This window comes from Dermacentor andersoni, chromosome 2 (genome assembly GCF_023375885.2).
Source record: "Dermacentor andersoni chromosome 2, qqDerAnde1_hic_scaffold, whole genome shotgun sequence".
NCBI classification, from domain to species: Eukaryota; Metazoa; Arthropoda; class Arachnida; order Ixodida; family Ixodidae; genus Dermacentor; species Dermacentor andersoni.
The window spans coordinates 66,244,192-66,260,664 of NC_092815.1; the positions used below are offsets into that span (position 1 = coordinate 66,244,192).

Below are 16,473 nucleotides of genomic sequence, written 5' to 3' on the forward strand. Positions count from 1 at the left end.
AACACTCGTGTACTTAGACTTAGGTGCACGTTAAACAACCCCAGGTGGTTGAAATTTCCGAAGTCCCCCACTACGGCGTGCCTCATAATCAGAAAGTGGTTTTGGCCCGTAAAACCCCATAATTTAATTTTTTCTAATCCACTCTCAGGTTCCAAACCCTGACCCTTCTTTATTCTTGTGGTTCAACATAGCGTTGTCTGCAAAACAATGACTGTGTTGTCTAGAAAGTGTGCACACACGTCCACCACAGGCAACAAGAACTGCGCTCTCGCAAAAAGCACTCACTCACGAACAGCGAAAGAAAAGCGACGAAAGATTTTGTATCAACCTTTATTTATTTTTTTATTTTTATTAGGAACGGCTCAACACGAAACTTCGGTCTTGCTGGTGGGCTAACAGTGACGAAATCTGAACTTCTTCAAGCAGTGTCTTTGCCAGTATGCGGCCGATAGAATAGAGAGAGCGAGATGAAAGGAAAAGAAAAAGGTACATCGGAATAGAAAGAAGTGGAAAAAACAGATGAGCGTGCATTCGAGAGAGAAGTGAGAGCAGGGAGGGTAGGTTGAAGGGCGAACGGCGGGCGAGGGTGTCACATGGGCCAGTGCCACCGTTCGTCGGGGCTGCGAGCCACCACTTAACGCGTGTATTGCAGCGCTCGAGGAACGCAATGAATTGCAAATGTTCTCACGCTTCGAAAGCGCCTGTACGACGTAGCCAAAGCAGCGCGGGGACTCATGGAAACGAGCAGCGAGCCAACGTCGTCATTACGGCGCCCCTCTTGCCTCGCCAATTTCGGTGACAACGAAGGCAGCTGTTCGGCAGCGAGGAGCCTGCCTCTCCCTGAAGCCGGGCTAGCTTGATTCAATTGGAAATGCATCGGGCTTCCGCCCGCCCAGTAACTCGCGCTCCGGCTTTGCGCTGCGCAGATTGCACGACGTGGACCGTGAAAAGCGCTCTTCGTTCCATGTTGACCATGGCTTGGCTTTGGCGCAAGCGCACACTCAGAAGGAGACAGAGAGTGAGTGAGAAAGAGCTAAAGGAAAGCAGAGAAAGCGTGAGAGAAAGGGCAGTCGAATTTTCTTGCTTTGTCCTGGGATTAGATGTGAACAATGGGATGTGGTAGTCTGGAGCGTTCCGCCCTGTCTGCCTGGTATGTGCAAAAAACGTACGCGTAAGGCAAGAAGGGTGAAGTATTTGTGGCGGATTCCAGTGAGTGGGTGCGTGTTCGAAAAGAAAGGCTGAAAGAAGATGTAGGAAAGGGCTGACTTCCTTACAAGCTGCATTTTTCTTATCCCGGTATTAACAATTCTTCGCCGCCCCCTTTACCTGCTCGAAATAACTTGCCTATGTTCTCGTACGCCCATTTGGTACGCGAAACTCTGCCTTTTCATTTGGTTTTTCGAGCGTCGACCATTTATACGTGCCAGGATAACGCTTTACCTACGTGAAAAAGTAGCAGTATCATCATCTTTGGATTATCGCTGCCAGATATTGCCCATTTATTGTAGTCATTTCTAAATGTTTTCCGAACTAGTTAGTGCTTCAGGCAATTACATGCGTAGCAAATTTTATGGGTTAACATTCCACCTGGTGTTGCAGCTTTTAATTCCTTGTCAGCATACTTCAGAAAAGAGAACAGTTGACAGAAGGGTGGAAATTTCAGCGGATTCAGTTATTTATTATGCGCATTTTTTTAACATCGGGATTTAGTTTGTTAAAATAATTCTTTTGCTCTGGGAATCAAAAACACAGTTTACTCGTGATTCCTAAACGGTTTTCTGCTTGAGCTATGATGCGAAGTCTTCAACAATTTCATGAGCTTTCGTTCGCTGTTTATTACGAACACTTACTGCGATGTATAAGAAGTAATTGGCACTAACAACCGCGCCTTGAGTTTAAGGTTGTATTATACATGTAATTGTGTTCCATGAAAGGAACTTACTTGTATATAACCGAAGCGTCTCCTGCATGCGTACCTCTAGCCGGCAGTATTATGGGAAAAGTAAAGAATACTCTTCGAGCCACTCGTGAAGAAGAACTCGTCACTGAAAATATTCATTTTAGAGTTGCTGAATCATTCTGCAAGTAGGGTTGCGAAAGAGAAAGTTTTCAGAATCTTTGGCATATAGGCGGAAGGAATCGCCATGTAGTTGAACAATGATACTATTACGTACTCCGTGTTTGCTGTCGATGAAACTTAATCTCTGGTGCGTGTTTTCAGTCGCCAATTATTACTCACACTTTGACTACAGATATCATTAAAGCTTAAAAAGGAATACGTAATTGTTTTGAACCACGCCATTTGTATTCCAGTGATCATAGCTAACCCACTAACAGCACGTATCAAGAATACACGGAATTTCGTGAAAGAGCAACAGGTGCCAACGTGGGGGATGAGGTAAGGATGAAAGAATTTAATTGCGAACTTCGAGCGCTGTGGTGAGCACAAGCAAGGTTTCTGGCTACAAGACACACTTTTTTTCGAACACGCACAAATGTTTCGTTTGTGTGTGTGTGTGTGTAGGTGTGAACAAGGGATAAAGCTTGCTTCCTTACGTCCCACCATGAAGTGTAATATACATCCAGCGTCCTCTCAGTTGCATGCAACCAGGTCCCACAGATGCAGTGTTTCACATGAGCTCCTAAAACAAGAAAGCCGGGATGATGATTGGTCCATGACAGTATTGAGGATGATCCAAGCAAACATTTGTGCCTGAGAGAGAGAGACAATATATGAAGGCTGTCAAGACAATGTTACTGACGACTGTGTTACGCGACCCGAAGGGCCAAGTTTGACACGTGGCGAGCAGGAGGAGTCCCGTCTCGACTGAGAACAGACGATGCGCTCATGGCACAACCGCGGCAAAATATGTGCTTCCAAACCGTGATCTACTAAAAGGTGTAGGCGCTCATCTGGATACATAATTGCTTTTTTCCCTTTAACTTCGTATAAAGATAACGCACCGAGAAATATATGCGGCTCCCTTCTCTCTTTCCTTCAGCTGAGGTCGATTCCTCGCGCTACTGGCCCCTGAACGACAACGCGCGAAATGAACTATACACCTGTTCACTGCACCCGAAAACTAGATTGTTCAAGTGGTTAAATGGCATTTCGCTAGGATCGTGCAATTCGTAAGTCATGTCAGAGTATTTTCATTTTCCGCGGTCACGCGGGAAATACCAGTGATAAATTATGTCTTTTGCTCGTATTTTGTACTTGGTTCGCGACTGTAGAACAAATTTCCTGTGTACATAGCTCTTGATTCCGTTGGTTTTCACTTTTAATTCGAAGAATAGCTTCTTTCTCTTGACAGTGACACACCACAACATTGCGCGAATAAGTGAGAATATTGGCATTGTCTTTTGGGCTACGTGGTTTCTTCCATTCTTTCCATGTCACTGACTACGTCTATGTTACTTTTACCTTTTAACTGCCAAAAGAAACGGAACTGCTTAATAAATTAACTGCAGGAACTATAGTGCATGTATGCTTGTTTTGCTTTGAAGTCCCGCGATGCCATTCCTCTTTTGTGATTTGAGTAAGTCTATAAAACCTATACGCAAAAGTTCATTGGTTCCTGCTCCTCAGCTCGGAAGGAACATGTTCCCGTTTTGGGAGAGCGTATTTAGGAGCAAATTACAGCAACCTTCATCAGCCTATCATACCACATACTGCTAAGATCTAAGAACCCTGTGTCATCAAAATCTCGCCTAAGGCTTACGTTAAAAGGTGAACTACTAGCTTACGATTTTACCGAGACCTAATCCGGCAAATTTTTCAAAGCTCGAAAGTGATTCCTTAAGCACCTGTACAGCATCTTATCACCTGTAGAGCTCAAAGGTTCAAATTCAAAAAGTTTTGCTTACACACTATAAGCAACTCAGTCTCCGGCTTGTGAGAGACACTTATGACATTTTTTTATCCTCACAGCAACGAGTGACATCGTCACAACCAGAGTCTTAAGCCTTCATTAGAACAATACCTATGTTTTCTGTTGTACGTTTTTGGCAACAACAATCACAGAAGAGATACTCAACTAAGACTAGACTACTTTTTCTGCCAACACGATCACATTCACTGTTTTTGTGCAAGCCTATACAACATGCTCCACGAAAATTTTAAACAATTCTTATAATTATCGACGTCACGCCACAGGCGTGCGCGAGAATGAGTGAGGGTACACACCGTTGTCATTATTACTATTTAGCAGCACTCAACCGCGCAAATTCTCGTCGTGCGGAATAAAAACTAAGAAAATGGGAGGAAAGTTATAGAGAAGTAATTCGACATCCCACTTGACATGTGCTTCAAACGCACCACAACACACGCACTTTCAAAGGAGCACAAAGCATATCAAAGATGCTCTTGGTAGGTTGAGTTTGTTGTCGCAGTCTTCCATTGGTCGATAGTGCTAGTGCGGCTTAGATCGAGATAAAAGAATATCGTTAAGAAAGAAAAGTACAAGGAGGAGAAGTAGCAAATGACTTTACGTTTCTCGTGTTCATTTGACCAAAGAAACAAAGGGAAACAAAAGTGTGACAACAAAGAAATAAGAAACACAAGAGTGCCATTATTTTGTGTGTGTGTGTGTGTGTGTCTCAGAGCGTCAGTCCGTGCTCTTTGCACAGTCACTTGTTTCCGCTTCTCCGAACGTATGTGCGCACGTATTTGTGTCCTCGTAGTCTTGCGTTCACGCGCACAATGCCTTCCGGGTGGATGTAACCTCGCCGGGCGGTCGCATGCAGGCGTGTAGTGACTTTGCTGGGAGTGGAAATACTTTATTTACACCTTCGGCGAGACTGGCTGGTGTCGACTGGAGATGGTGGGCTTTTATTTGTGCTAAGGGACGCAGTCTCTTTCACACTGCTGCACAGCTTTCTGAAATGGAAATAAAAAAAAGAAAGTGCATTGTTTATACAAAAGAGAGTAAGAGAGAGATTACTTAAGAACACGTCAAGTTAACTGACGCATGCGGTCAAAACATGCGTCCTTTTCAAGAAACCAAATGAAAAGGCAACGTGTGCTTTCAACGCTACAGTACTGAAGTTAAAACAAACATACGCAGACGCATCCGCGTATTTACAACCGATGTCAGACACAACAGCCAGTTTTTCAAAAGGGGCATTTGCTTCTTGACACCAAATTGGCTCCGATAGCAGTAGTATTGATACGAAGTTCAAAGGTTACTCTTAACAAATCACACAATCAGCTCTTAGGCCTCTTTGTAGGAGGCCTTGATATTGTAGTATTGAACAATGTATTATCATAGTTCATCACAGTCTCAAGGCTTTACAACAGCCACGCTTACGCTCACGAGTTGTTGTTATTCTTTAATGTCATCGTACCATTTATTTTGCTTACTGCCGTGTCGGGAACCCAGCGAAAAACTGACTGCGCCCTTATAACGCCTTGAAACTGGTGAACATTGGGTAGCGTAAGAAAAATGCATTGTGAAAGATCTGTTCAGTTGAAGCCTGCAATATGGATAAATATTCAGGATAGGAAAAAGTCGCCATCCACCTGAGGAACGTAAAAAGTAATCCTATGTAGGTTTCTCAGATAAAAAAAAAAACATTTTCTTTTTGAGACCGCTGTACGGGCTTTGTGGCTTCGTGCTACAGTCCTATGAACGGCAATTTTCCCTTCCATGAATCCTCATCCTCTTTGCTGGCTACCGCAGCACTGAGTGTCCATGTACTTCAAGCTTTTTACTAATTCGACATCGTTCTGGGATCTGTTAGCCTCCTGGTTAACTCAGATGATAGAGTGACCGACCCGGAAAGGCGCTAGACCTGGATTCAATTGCCGGACCAAGAATTTTCTTCAAGAGCAAAAATTTATTTTGATGAACCTAGTAGGGTTTCCTTTGTAGCTTATTGTTATAATTGGTGGCTGGCAATTTTCTCTTTCAGCAATACATCACAGACAACTAGTGGCCCCTTAAGATACAGGCGCTAGATCGAATGAAGGAACATGAGTCACGGGACCTTTCTAACTCTTGATGACATAAATTGAAAGTCCCCCTTCGACACTTTATTTGATCTCCACCAATCATTATCCCCATTAGCGCATTTATGTTCACCGCAAGACGAAGACATCTCCCGGCGATCTCCACTTGCTGCTAGCTTGCACATGCTGTTTCTTTCGTATGCTTGCAAACTTCACAATTTCATACTCCCACCTAATTCCCTGCCGTCCCCGGCTGCGCTTCCCTTCCCTTGTTATAAATTCTGTAACTTTAGTAGACTGCCGGTTAACTGTCCTACACATTACGTAGCCTGCCCACCTGTATTTTCTTTCTCCAATGTCAACTAGAATAGCGACTAGCCTTGCTTGCTCTTTCATCCACACCGTTGTCTTCCTGTCTCTTAATGGGTACGACTAATATTTTTTTCGTTACATTGCTTGTTGCGTTGTCCTGAACTTCTTCTCCTCAAATTAGTTCTCTTCTCCTCACTTAGTTAAAGCTCAAGCCATTCCCATTATGTTAGTAGTGGCAGAATATTAATGAGTGTACACTCTTATTTTCAAAGATAGCTTTAAGCTACCGGTCATAACTTTGTAATGTCCACCGTATGCACTCCAATCCATATTTTTTTCTTCTGTAAATTTCCTTTACATGATCGGTCTCCGGTCATTAAAAAGCCTAGGTAAACGTATCCTTGAATAGATTTAAAAGTTGACTTCCAATTATGAATTCTGGCTCTCTTAACAGGCTAGTACACATTAACTTTGTATTCTGAATAACAATCTTCAACCATACTAGCAGATTTTCGTCGATAAGGCTCTGACTCAGTTGTTGGAATACACCGCCAGTGCTGACGAATAGAAAAATGTCATCTGCAAACCGTAGGTTGCTGAAATATCCGCCGTTACTCCTCCCTCCTAATACTTCCCTGTCTACTAGCTTGAACACCTCTTCTAAACATGCAGTGAATGTTATTGGAGAGATTGTGTCTATATTCCTGACGCCTTCTTTTCATAGGTACTTTTCCACTTCTCTTGCAGAGAATTAGGTAGCTGTGGAACCTTTGAAAGTATTTCCTAGGGCATTTTCCTTAACTACAGAATGCCTCCATGATTGCTGCTATCTCTATTAAATCGTCTGCATTTTCGTAATCCAAGAAAGCCACATACAGAGGTTGGTTGTACTCAGCAGGTTCCCGCTCTTCCTGAAGCCAGCCAATTCTCGCGGATTATTGAGGTCAAGCGTAACCCTGGCTCTATTGAACCTTACATGGGTGATTATATATTTTACAATACTGAAAACAAGCTAACTCGCCTGTTATTCGTTCATTTTTTATGCCTCCCTCGTAATGGATTAGTATAATTTTGACATTCTTGCAACTCTCTGGTACTTTGGAAGCCTTGTGGCATTCGCGTATAAAGGGTCGCAAGCTTTCAAAATATAATATCCCCTCCATTTTTCAGTAGATTGACTGTTATCATCTTCCCCTGGCTATGAATGCATCTAGTTAATGTTGAGACTTCGAAGAAGTAATTTCAGCACACAGTCCACGTGCTTTCTTAGTGGTTGTTTAGTCACTTCAAGGATATTGAAATTACTGCGCTCTAACAAAGAAAAATTAAGTATTATTTGCAGTTACATACCTGTCAAAGATACCTGCGCCTTAAAACATGAAGCAAGCTTCGGATAAGTGCAGAAAGAAAGCAGATCCGAGCTAATCGATTCCTCACCCTTCAGCAAGCCTGCGTACTTGTACGACTAACTCATCCTTGAGCTTTCTCTAAACACAATCGGTTGTCACTAACTGCAAGAACACTCTAGTTCAAGATAAGGGCAGCCTTTTTTCCCTGAGGTAGTGCTGGTGGAAGTCCCCACCCCTTCAGCCCTCTTGCTGCTCTTTATTTTTCACCCGCAGACACTTAATCTTCATGTCATAAGCCTCAGAAAAGCACTCACACACAAGAAAGAAGAACAGAAATTGCCGGGGAAGAAGAATGCGGAATCGCACACGCGCCCCCAGAAACGCTCGCCTGCACACGCGGCTGCACTGAAACAGGCACATTCGAGCAGCAAGTATGCGGTTTCCTTTTCCGACTTGGCGCCCAAAGTTTCAGTGGTTGATGAGAGGCCACTCACTGTATGAGCGTGCACCAACCACCGGTATGAAGTAGGTGCCCAACGTCCAGGCGTGCGGCACCTGACGCTGCCAAAGAGTTCCCCACGTCGACGTCCAAGGGGCGGCGTGCTTCGTGGCCGCAGCAGCAAAGAACTGGAACCCGCCAAGGAGCCAGCGGTCCCCGAATAAGCAAAGGGAGACGAGCAGTGGGCGATGTCAGATGATGGACTCGCGGTTGCGCTCCTGCTCGTCCGAGGAGCATCCACTGCTCTCGGGGCTCGCGGCACCGCATATCTGCAGCTCGATCTCAGCGAGCCGACTCTCGACCTCCCACTGCTGCTGGCTCAGCTTGACGCTCATGGTAGCGTTCTCCGCCTCGAGAGTGACCAGCCGCTCACGCAGTCTCTTGATCTCGGCAAGCAGGGCCTCTTGGGACGCGTCCCGGACTGAAAGGGGGTTCATGCCGCCACCACTGCCCATCACGCCGCCGCACAGCAGTGGGCTGCCAGAGAAGAGAGTGACAAGGAACTGTGTCAGTAACAAAGTTTTGCACTATGACTTTCGCTACAGCCCTACTGAAGAAGAAAAAAAAATGAATTTGTCGTGCCCATTAAGCCCGAACGAACATATGGAGGTCCCATATAGATACCTGTATGTTCCCATATATCATATGAAACATGTCTCATGTCATTCCCCTGTTCATTGTATAAATATGTGGCGATATCATACAAAAAACCCGCATGTTCACATATATCATATAAGGCTTGTCCTATACAATCCCCATATCTAGTATATGAACATGCGGGGTCTCATATAAAATCCCGCGTGTTAACATACATCATATGGGGCGAATTCCGTAAAATTATATGAGCGTACATGGCCTAAAACCACGCATGATCACATATGTCATATATACTAGGTACGATATGACGGTACGAACACGTGGAAATACCATATAAACACAATTGTGGCAGAACCCGTCTTGCGATGACTGTCGATAGTAATGCGTTAGCATTGAATCAATATAACGACACAACGTATTTCCACCGTCGGAAAGAGTTATGTATGATGCGTGCATTACAGCGGTACTTCTCCATCGCGCTCCCCTAAGAACACTCTGCGCCACCTAGCGTCGTCGCCATCACGAAGCCTGCGCGTGGCCTCCGAAATACATTGCTCGCCGGTGCGTGCGAACGCTGAGAAACGCGTCGTGCGGCCACCGGGCTCCTCTCTCGCGCTGCTTTCTGGAGACGCTGCGCCATGTAGTGGCACTACCGATAAGTCTAAGCGTGGCCTCCGAGACTGGAGGCGTGGCGTGCCAGTGCCTACGTACGCTGAGAACTGTTCCTTGGTTTGCCGGTCACTCAGTGGCTATTACTCAGTGGCCCAGGCTGGCGAGAGGTTTATTCTACAGTGCCCCATACCCAGTGCGTTCATGGCGCAGCTCGCTAAAACGTTGGCGTGAGCGGCGTCCACTGAAACGCGGCACATATCCAGTGCATTTGTGGCCCAGCCTGCTGGTGCGTCGGGTTGCTGTCCTTGAGGAACCCTTTAGATGTGGGTTCGGTTCCGTTCAGCATCGGATAAATTTAGGGAATCTTTTTCGTCATTGTATCGCAGCACATTCCCAGTGGCACATACCTATTTGCCCAAGTTGGCGTCGAAGACGTTCATTGAAGAGCGGCACAAACCTACTGGCACATTCCCAGTGACCCAAATTGGCATCAAAGATGTTCATTGCAGACCAGCACAGACCGAGTGTCACGTTCTCAGTGCCACAAGTCGTCGTCATAGGGTTTATTCGAACAGTGGTACCTACAGAGTCTTGCGTCTACAGCGGTACCACCTCTCGGAATGCGTACTCAGCGACGAAATGACAGAGTGAGCGTGTAGGCGTACTCGAGACCGTACTCGAGTGTCGAGTGTGTGTGTGTGTGTGTGTGTGTGTGTGTGTGTGTGTGTGTGTGTGTGTGTGTGTGTGTGTGTGATGTCGGCTTATTTAGTGGTTCGTTGAAAAGCACTACGTATGTACACAGTGCCACATACTCAGTGATCCAAGATGCCCCAAAGGTTGGTTTCGACCCGCGTTACCTCAGCAGAGCAACCTGATGCGCTACTCATTCCACCACATGACTACCCTGTGACAGAGGCGCGCGCGAAAACGGTTAGAAACAAACGTAGATAGATAGATAGATAGATAGATAGATAGATAGATAGATAGATAGATAGATAGATAGATAGATAGATAGATAGATTCGATCAATCGATCTCGAAAAGTTCGCGAAGTACCCTATAACGCTGACACAATACTAAAGAAACCAAAGGCGGCGACCCTACCTGGGCACCATCAGCTGTGCCGTGGACGCGGGTGAAGTGCCGGCCGGGCTCGCGTTGCTGGACAGGTCGGCCGCCGTGAAGCCTATGCCTGGAGATGGCGGCGGCAGCGGCTGGCGGTACGGCGACGCTGGTGTGGTCGTCACCATCGTGGCGGCCAGCCGCCTTGGCTCCGCCGAGGATGCGGCGGACGGCGGCGGGGGCGGGTGCTGATGATGTTGCTTAGGGGGATGGCGTTGGTCGTAAGGTACGGCACCGGCGCCGTTTGAGCGGCTGCTGCTGAGGGGGCTCTCGGCCGCCGGAGGGGCCGAGGAAGGCTGGAGGAGGGCGGCGACTGAGGAGGAGGCCTCCTTGGAGGGGGCGCCCGGTGTCACCTCTTCCAAGGGCAGCTTGCCTCGAGACTCGACCAGACCCGGGGTGCTCCGGCTCCTGCCCAGGGACACTGCAGAGCCACCGGGCCCCCGCCGCACGGGAGAGCCGCCAGCGGGGCGCCGCGAAACACACAGAAAGAGAACGCGGCAGGGTCAGGCGGCCACAACTAGCGCCTCGCAGCCCACACAATTATTGTTTACTGCGTCCCAAGACCGGGAGCCGAGGGACGGCAGCTTCAGGAAAGCTGGCTAAGAACTAGACATCCCAAGAACGGCGTGTTTATCGCAACGACGCGGAAGACTGTCACCTGTTCTGCGCACTTACCAGTCAACACTACCGCACTCGGTGCTCTGCTCAAGCACCCCTCCCCCCAAGAAAAAATAAGAAAGAAACACGAAATGAGGAGCAGCTGGAGACAAATGTTTGTGGACAATGACTTTTCCGAAAAAGCGAATAGCTCACTCAGCCTTTTCATTTTACATAGCGCTTGGGCGAATTAATACGCGAGGTCTGAGCCAGTCTCGCGTGAAGGAAAGTACTATTGGTGGCTGATGCATGTGCCGGAAACTGGTAATTTACGTGGAATTGTAGCTTGGCCCATGGAATGTTCAGGCTATTCTAGCATTCACCTGTACCTATAGTTACTACCTGAAGTGCACGACGACAACCATACTTTACTAGTCTTCCTTAGAGATAACAAAAATGCGTCCCTTCTAGCACTACCATTGCTACTATAATTCCCGTGATATTGGTTTCTATGGTCACCATAGGGCGTCATCGCCCATAAAGAAGCTATACGTGAGAATTTTAATTAGTACATGCATCTTGAACGTCGAAGTGAGGTAGCGGCCACGAAATATCAGGCTACGTGGGCTAGGCTGAGAAGAAATCCAATTTTTTGTTAGGAATTGTAAAGCAGCTTCAAATACACGTACGAAAGGAAGACGCAAGACACACGCGGGTGCTGCTTGTGTCTTGGCATCTTTCGCGCGCCTTTACCATTCCTAATAGTGAAACACCTGGACCAAGCTAGAATCCATCCTGGTAGATTTCTCGATGCACCCACGGTCCCGAAACGCTTAAATTAAATTATGGGGTTTAACGAGCGAAAACCACTTTCTGATTTTGAGGCACGCCGTGGAGGACTCCGGAAATTGCGACCACCTGGGGTTCTTTAACGTGCCTCTAAATCTAAGTACACAGGTGTTTTCGCATTTCGCCCCCATCGAAATGCGGCCGCCGCGGCCGGGATTCGATCCCGCGACCTCGTGCTCAGCAACCCAACACCATAGCCACTGAGCAACCACGGCGGGTCCCCAAACACCTGTCCCCGACTGTGTGTATATCACTAAAGCGTCGCGGCGGTGCATACAAAAATTATGACTGCAGCAGGGTTTAGGCTAGCAACGATGAGTTCCGCCGCTCTGCATAGTTATTAGTAAACCACGACAGGACAGTGAACTCGCTGTTAAGACAAATACAAAAAAGAAAAAAAAACAGCATTATTGTTACACTGCGCAACCCAAGCATCGTTTTCTGAAATCAAACTAAATCTAACGCCGAATCAGTTATTTCGCGATAGAAAGAGTAAGAAATCTGAAGGCAATTGCTAGCTATATTTTATAGTGCTTTCACAGCTCACAGTGCTTTGGTGCTGGCACCTGTTATGTACTGCAGTTTCAGTTGCAAGGAAGTATACAAGTTATACAGCTTTGGGCGCAGAATAGTCGATATTTTTGCGCACAAATATGTAAACATGGCAAAGCGTCTGTGCGTTTTGTAATTTGCATGCGATTACTCAAACATTAGTTAAAACAAAGAATGATGAGGCTGACAAGTGATGAAGGGTATGTAGAGTGTTTCAGTTAAAAGTACTATCAGCTTGCTTCACTCAGCCACATAGCTATCTGTCACGTGGATATACTGGGGTTTCCTGGTAGAGAGCAATCTAATGGAACTAGAAGAAAAAGGGGGTTTTGAAAAAGAAATAGTAGTCGACAATCCAGTGGGGCCCTTGTCTAGGGGCTCCACCCATTGAGCGTGTTATTCTTCAATAAAGTTGTTCTTCTACAATGGTATAAATGCTTAGGAGACAAATAAAGCTTTATCATCTACACCGAATGAAGGAATTATTAATGAACATAGTGTGCGGCCGAATTTTGTTACGTTTGCAACATACCTTGCTCATCGCAAGCGAAGACCTCGTATGGTACGCATGAAACTACCACTAAAGCAATAGTTCCTAATGACTCGTGTTTTTCTACATGTTTTAAAAAGCACAGTAAGCACCACGCCATTTGTTCCTAGATATAATGCACTTCAAGAAATACCAATTATTCTAAAACTTGCTCCCTGTGTGCAAAGGTTCAGACATTTTCCAATTCCATTGCTTGCACTTACTGCAGTTTTCTGCTTTTTCGACCGCTTACTGATTAACAGGAAAATGACTTAGAGCTTGTGCACGCAGTGGGAAAACACTACGAGAAGTTCGGAAGCAGGGCTGCATTCAAAAAGGTGCTGAACATAAATCTGCCAGGCGGGCTACAGGATAGTTTCATCAAGCACAAAGTCTAAAGAAGGAGGTGTGACGATACTACTTACAGACTCTATAGGTTAGCAGTAAAAAAACATGCGCCATGCTTGGAGATATGTGCAGTCTCATTTCCATGCGCGGATCAATAGACCCGTGGGTCAAATCCCGAAACCCATGTCTTCCTGTGCGGTGACGTGCTACCAAAACATGTAAATAGAAAAAGGAATATGAATTGGAAAGGAAATTTAAGAAGGGCACGTGAATTGAATGTGGTCAATGCCCTGGTAGCAGGCGCTGTTCGTGCTCTTCGGTAAAGTAACATGAGTGTGATGACTTTTGTAGTCTACATAAGGTAGCAAAGCTGCTAAAGATTTCAGATTACGTAGGAAAAGACAAACGTTCATCGTTTCAACTGCGTCGCCAGGTAAAAACAAAACAATCAAAAACAAAAGGAGAGGCGCTGACAGGCAGACGGAAGGCCTTTAAGACTAAAGCTTAAAAATAGAAGAAGAAAAAAAAACGCCACGAAAGAAAGAGCGGGTGGCAGCGCGAGAGTTGGCGACCCAATTTCTGCCGAACGGGACCCCGAGGAGTCGTTTACTCGCGACAGAGTTGCACTTCGCACATTCCTGCGCGCTAGCATCGTCGATAAGCCTGCCTCTGTGGCGGCGGCGACGCTGCGCACCCGGCCAGAAAAAAAAAAATGCCTACGAGCGCGCTCGAACAAATCGCAAGCCGGCGACACACCGCACCGCAGAGCCACCTAGCATACAGCGCAGTCCGGTCTTTGCGCTTCCAATTCAGAAGCCTCGTATGTTTCGTGCCAGAGCGCTGTAGCAGGGATGCTGCAGCGCAGCCAGCCTTGACAGGCGGAGAATGTTTTCGCTTTGCGTTCATGTTGGCATCGCACGGGGGAACCGGGCGCGGCGCGCGCCAGCCTAGCCTCGCAGCTGGCTGGCGGTTCTCAACCTAAGCGCGCTCGGCGACGAGACGAGAGGCCTCGAGCCCGTTTCATCAGGCCGGCCTCTGCATCTCCTTCATTCGCTGTTATTGCTTCCGTCATAAATGTCATCGCCGTGCCTGAGCAGCGCGCCAACAGCTGCGTCCTAACCATACAACACGCGTCGCGCTTTCACTGCCGGAGCATTCGTTTGCTCGCTCGGAAAAAAAAAAAAGCGTTCCCTTCGACGCCGCAACAGTTGTGCAGCGACGATGTCGTATACCGGGCGCGCTTTGCTCGCATTCTCGCCGGCGTGCTGTTACGCAGACGCCGTAACGCAAAGCAAACGCCCACGAGCGTTAGGCTTTGCCGCAATGCGGGTGAGCTGTGGTACGCAGCTGACTAAGAAAAAAAAAAAAAAAAGCCGTGCGGCGCGTGTTTGTTTGCGCCGAATGTTTGGCGTGTTAGGGTGCTGTTGCTTCGGATAGTTTTCAGCGAGAGTTCCCCGCCGCGAAGCACAGAGCTATTTGCTGATTTGCGCGCCACAATATATGTTGGCGTTATAAGTGTTTCGCCAGAGTGTTGGTGTGCGGATTTTCCAGCCGATGTGACACACCGAAACGAATGCCAGCTTAGTTCTTGAGCTCTGTATAAGAAAGGTGACGTGCAAGGCCTCGTCAACATGGCTGCGTTGGTAAAATTTATGTTCTATTTGCCGGACAGCTGAGACTGAGGACGGCGGTTCGCATTCTATGTTGAACTACATTTCTGGTGAATATCCTTACAACGACTTCACTCTTACCCCAATATGTTACCTACCTAGTTTAAACGCTAAACGTGTGTTCTGGTCCTGTGATACGAAACTAATCGCAGTCAGGCCTACATTAATGTGTCTAGGTTCTTAAAAAGTTTGTTATATCAGTGATCATGAAGACTACAGTTAAAGAAATGAGAGAAGGAAAGAGTGAGAGAAAGAAGCAGAGGCAAAATAGCGAAGAAAACAAAAGTCTTCAGTACAACAAACAAAAACCATTCGACGCCAAAATTTAATGCAGAACGACGTTGTGCAAAAGATTCTGACAGTAGATTTGAGTGCCTCACATGCATCTGAGTAATTTGTAGGTTGCATCGAGCTTTTTCTTAGGAAAGCATTAACTACGAAGCCATTTGTCAAACAACTTCTAAAACCAAGATCAAATATTCTCTGACATGGTGTACTCGTCCTGGCTATTACAATATCGGTGAGCTGGTGTCAGCGACAGGTAGATGTTTCGTGTGTATGATTATGCCCAAGATGCTGCAATAAGTGAATTAGCATAGCCGGTAAACGCTTAAATTATTTCTACAGTTATCTACAAGCGAGTCTGGGGATTCTTGAAACACCTCTTAACTTCTTGATATTCTGCTTAGTTATGCCTATGTTCGTAATGATAAATAAGATTTCCTCATGTAACCTGGAACGTGCAGAAAGCAAAATGTTCTTGACGGTTTCGCAATATACGCAGAAAAAGATATTTAAACTAACTTCCGAACCTTCAGCGACGATTTCAATTTCGGTTCTATTATTATCCGCTCTACATTTGAAATCAGTTGACACCTTGGTATCTAAAAAAAAAAATCACGCGTGGACGCCATAACTCTAAAAGCTTTCGGCAATTGATTAGAGTTAATTCAGAGCATGTCATAAGACACCAGACCCTCATTCATGAAGCGCTTCGTATGGTAAATCGATTCGAATAAAAATGCAGGTGCCAATTGTCATAGCAGGCACATTGTTCATAAATACTTCTTTTTGGGCGTGTCGGTTCATCTTGAAGCATATGGGTAACAGCGCAAACAGACGATCACAAGAAGGGAGACACGTACACACAAGCGCTGATGCTACACGTTGTTACCGAATGCGCTCGGCGAATGATGAACAGTTTTTGGGAACAAAAACTTCCCGAATTCGGCCGCTAATATGAGCCTGCATGTACACTTGGCGTGGTCGTCACAAATAGCTGACCAGTATAATTACATTGTCGAGTCTGACTCTGCGATGTATTCATACATGCGGTGTTGCGACACAGTACCAAAATAACGCCGAAATGCATGAATCACAATTTGTGTTTTATATACCGCACATATGTTTTGGCAATATTTCATTTATATTGTGATAGAATACAGAAAAAGGCATTTTGCATTCACTTACTTCGTTTCCTGAAGCCCG

General features: G+C 46.2%; 1 protein-coding gene across 1 annotated transcript in view; it reads right to left on the reverse strand.

Moving 5' to 3' along the window:
• Positions 1-314: 314 nt before the first annotated feature.
• LOC126542191 (cyclic nucleotide-gated channel alpha-3) overlaps positions 315-16,473 on the reverse strand; it is a 382,044-nt gene continuing 365,885 nt past the window's right edge. The window contains exons 5-7 of the mRNA XM_050189143.3: positions 10,423-10,861; positions 8,106-8,587; positions 315-4,879 (exon numbers count right to left, since the gene is read on the reverse strand). Of these exons, the coding sequence (XP_050045100.1) occupies positions 8,302-8,587; positions 10,423-10,861 (725 nt within the window). The 3' untranslated portion in view covers positions 315-4,879; positions 8,106-8,301. The remainder of the gene's footprint in view (positions 4,880-8,105; positions 8,588-10,422; positions 10,862-16,473) is intronic.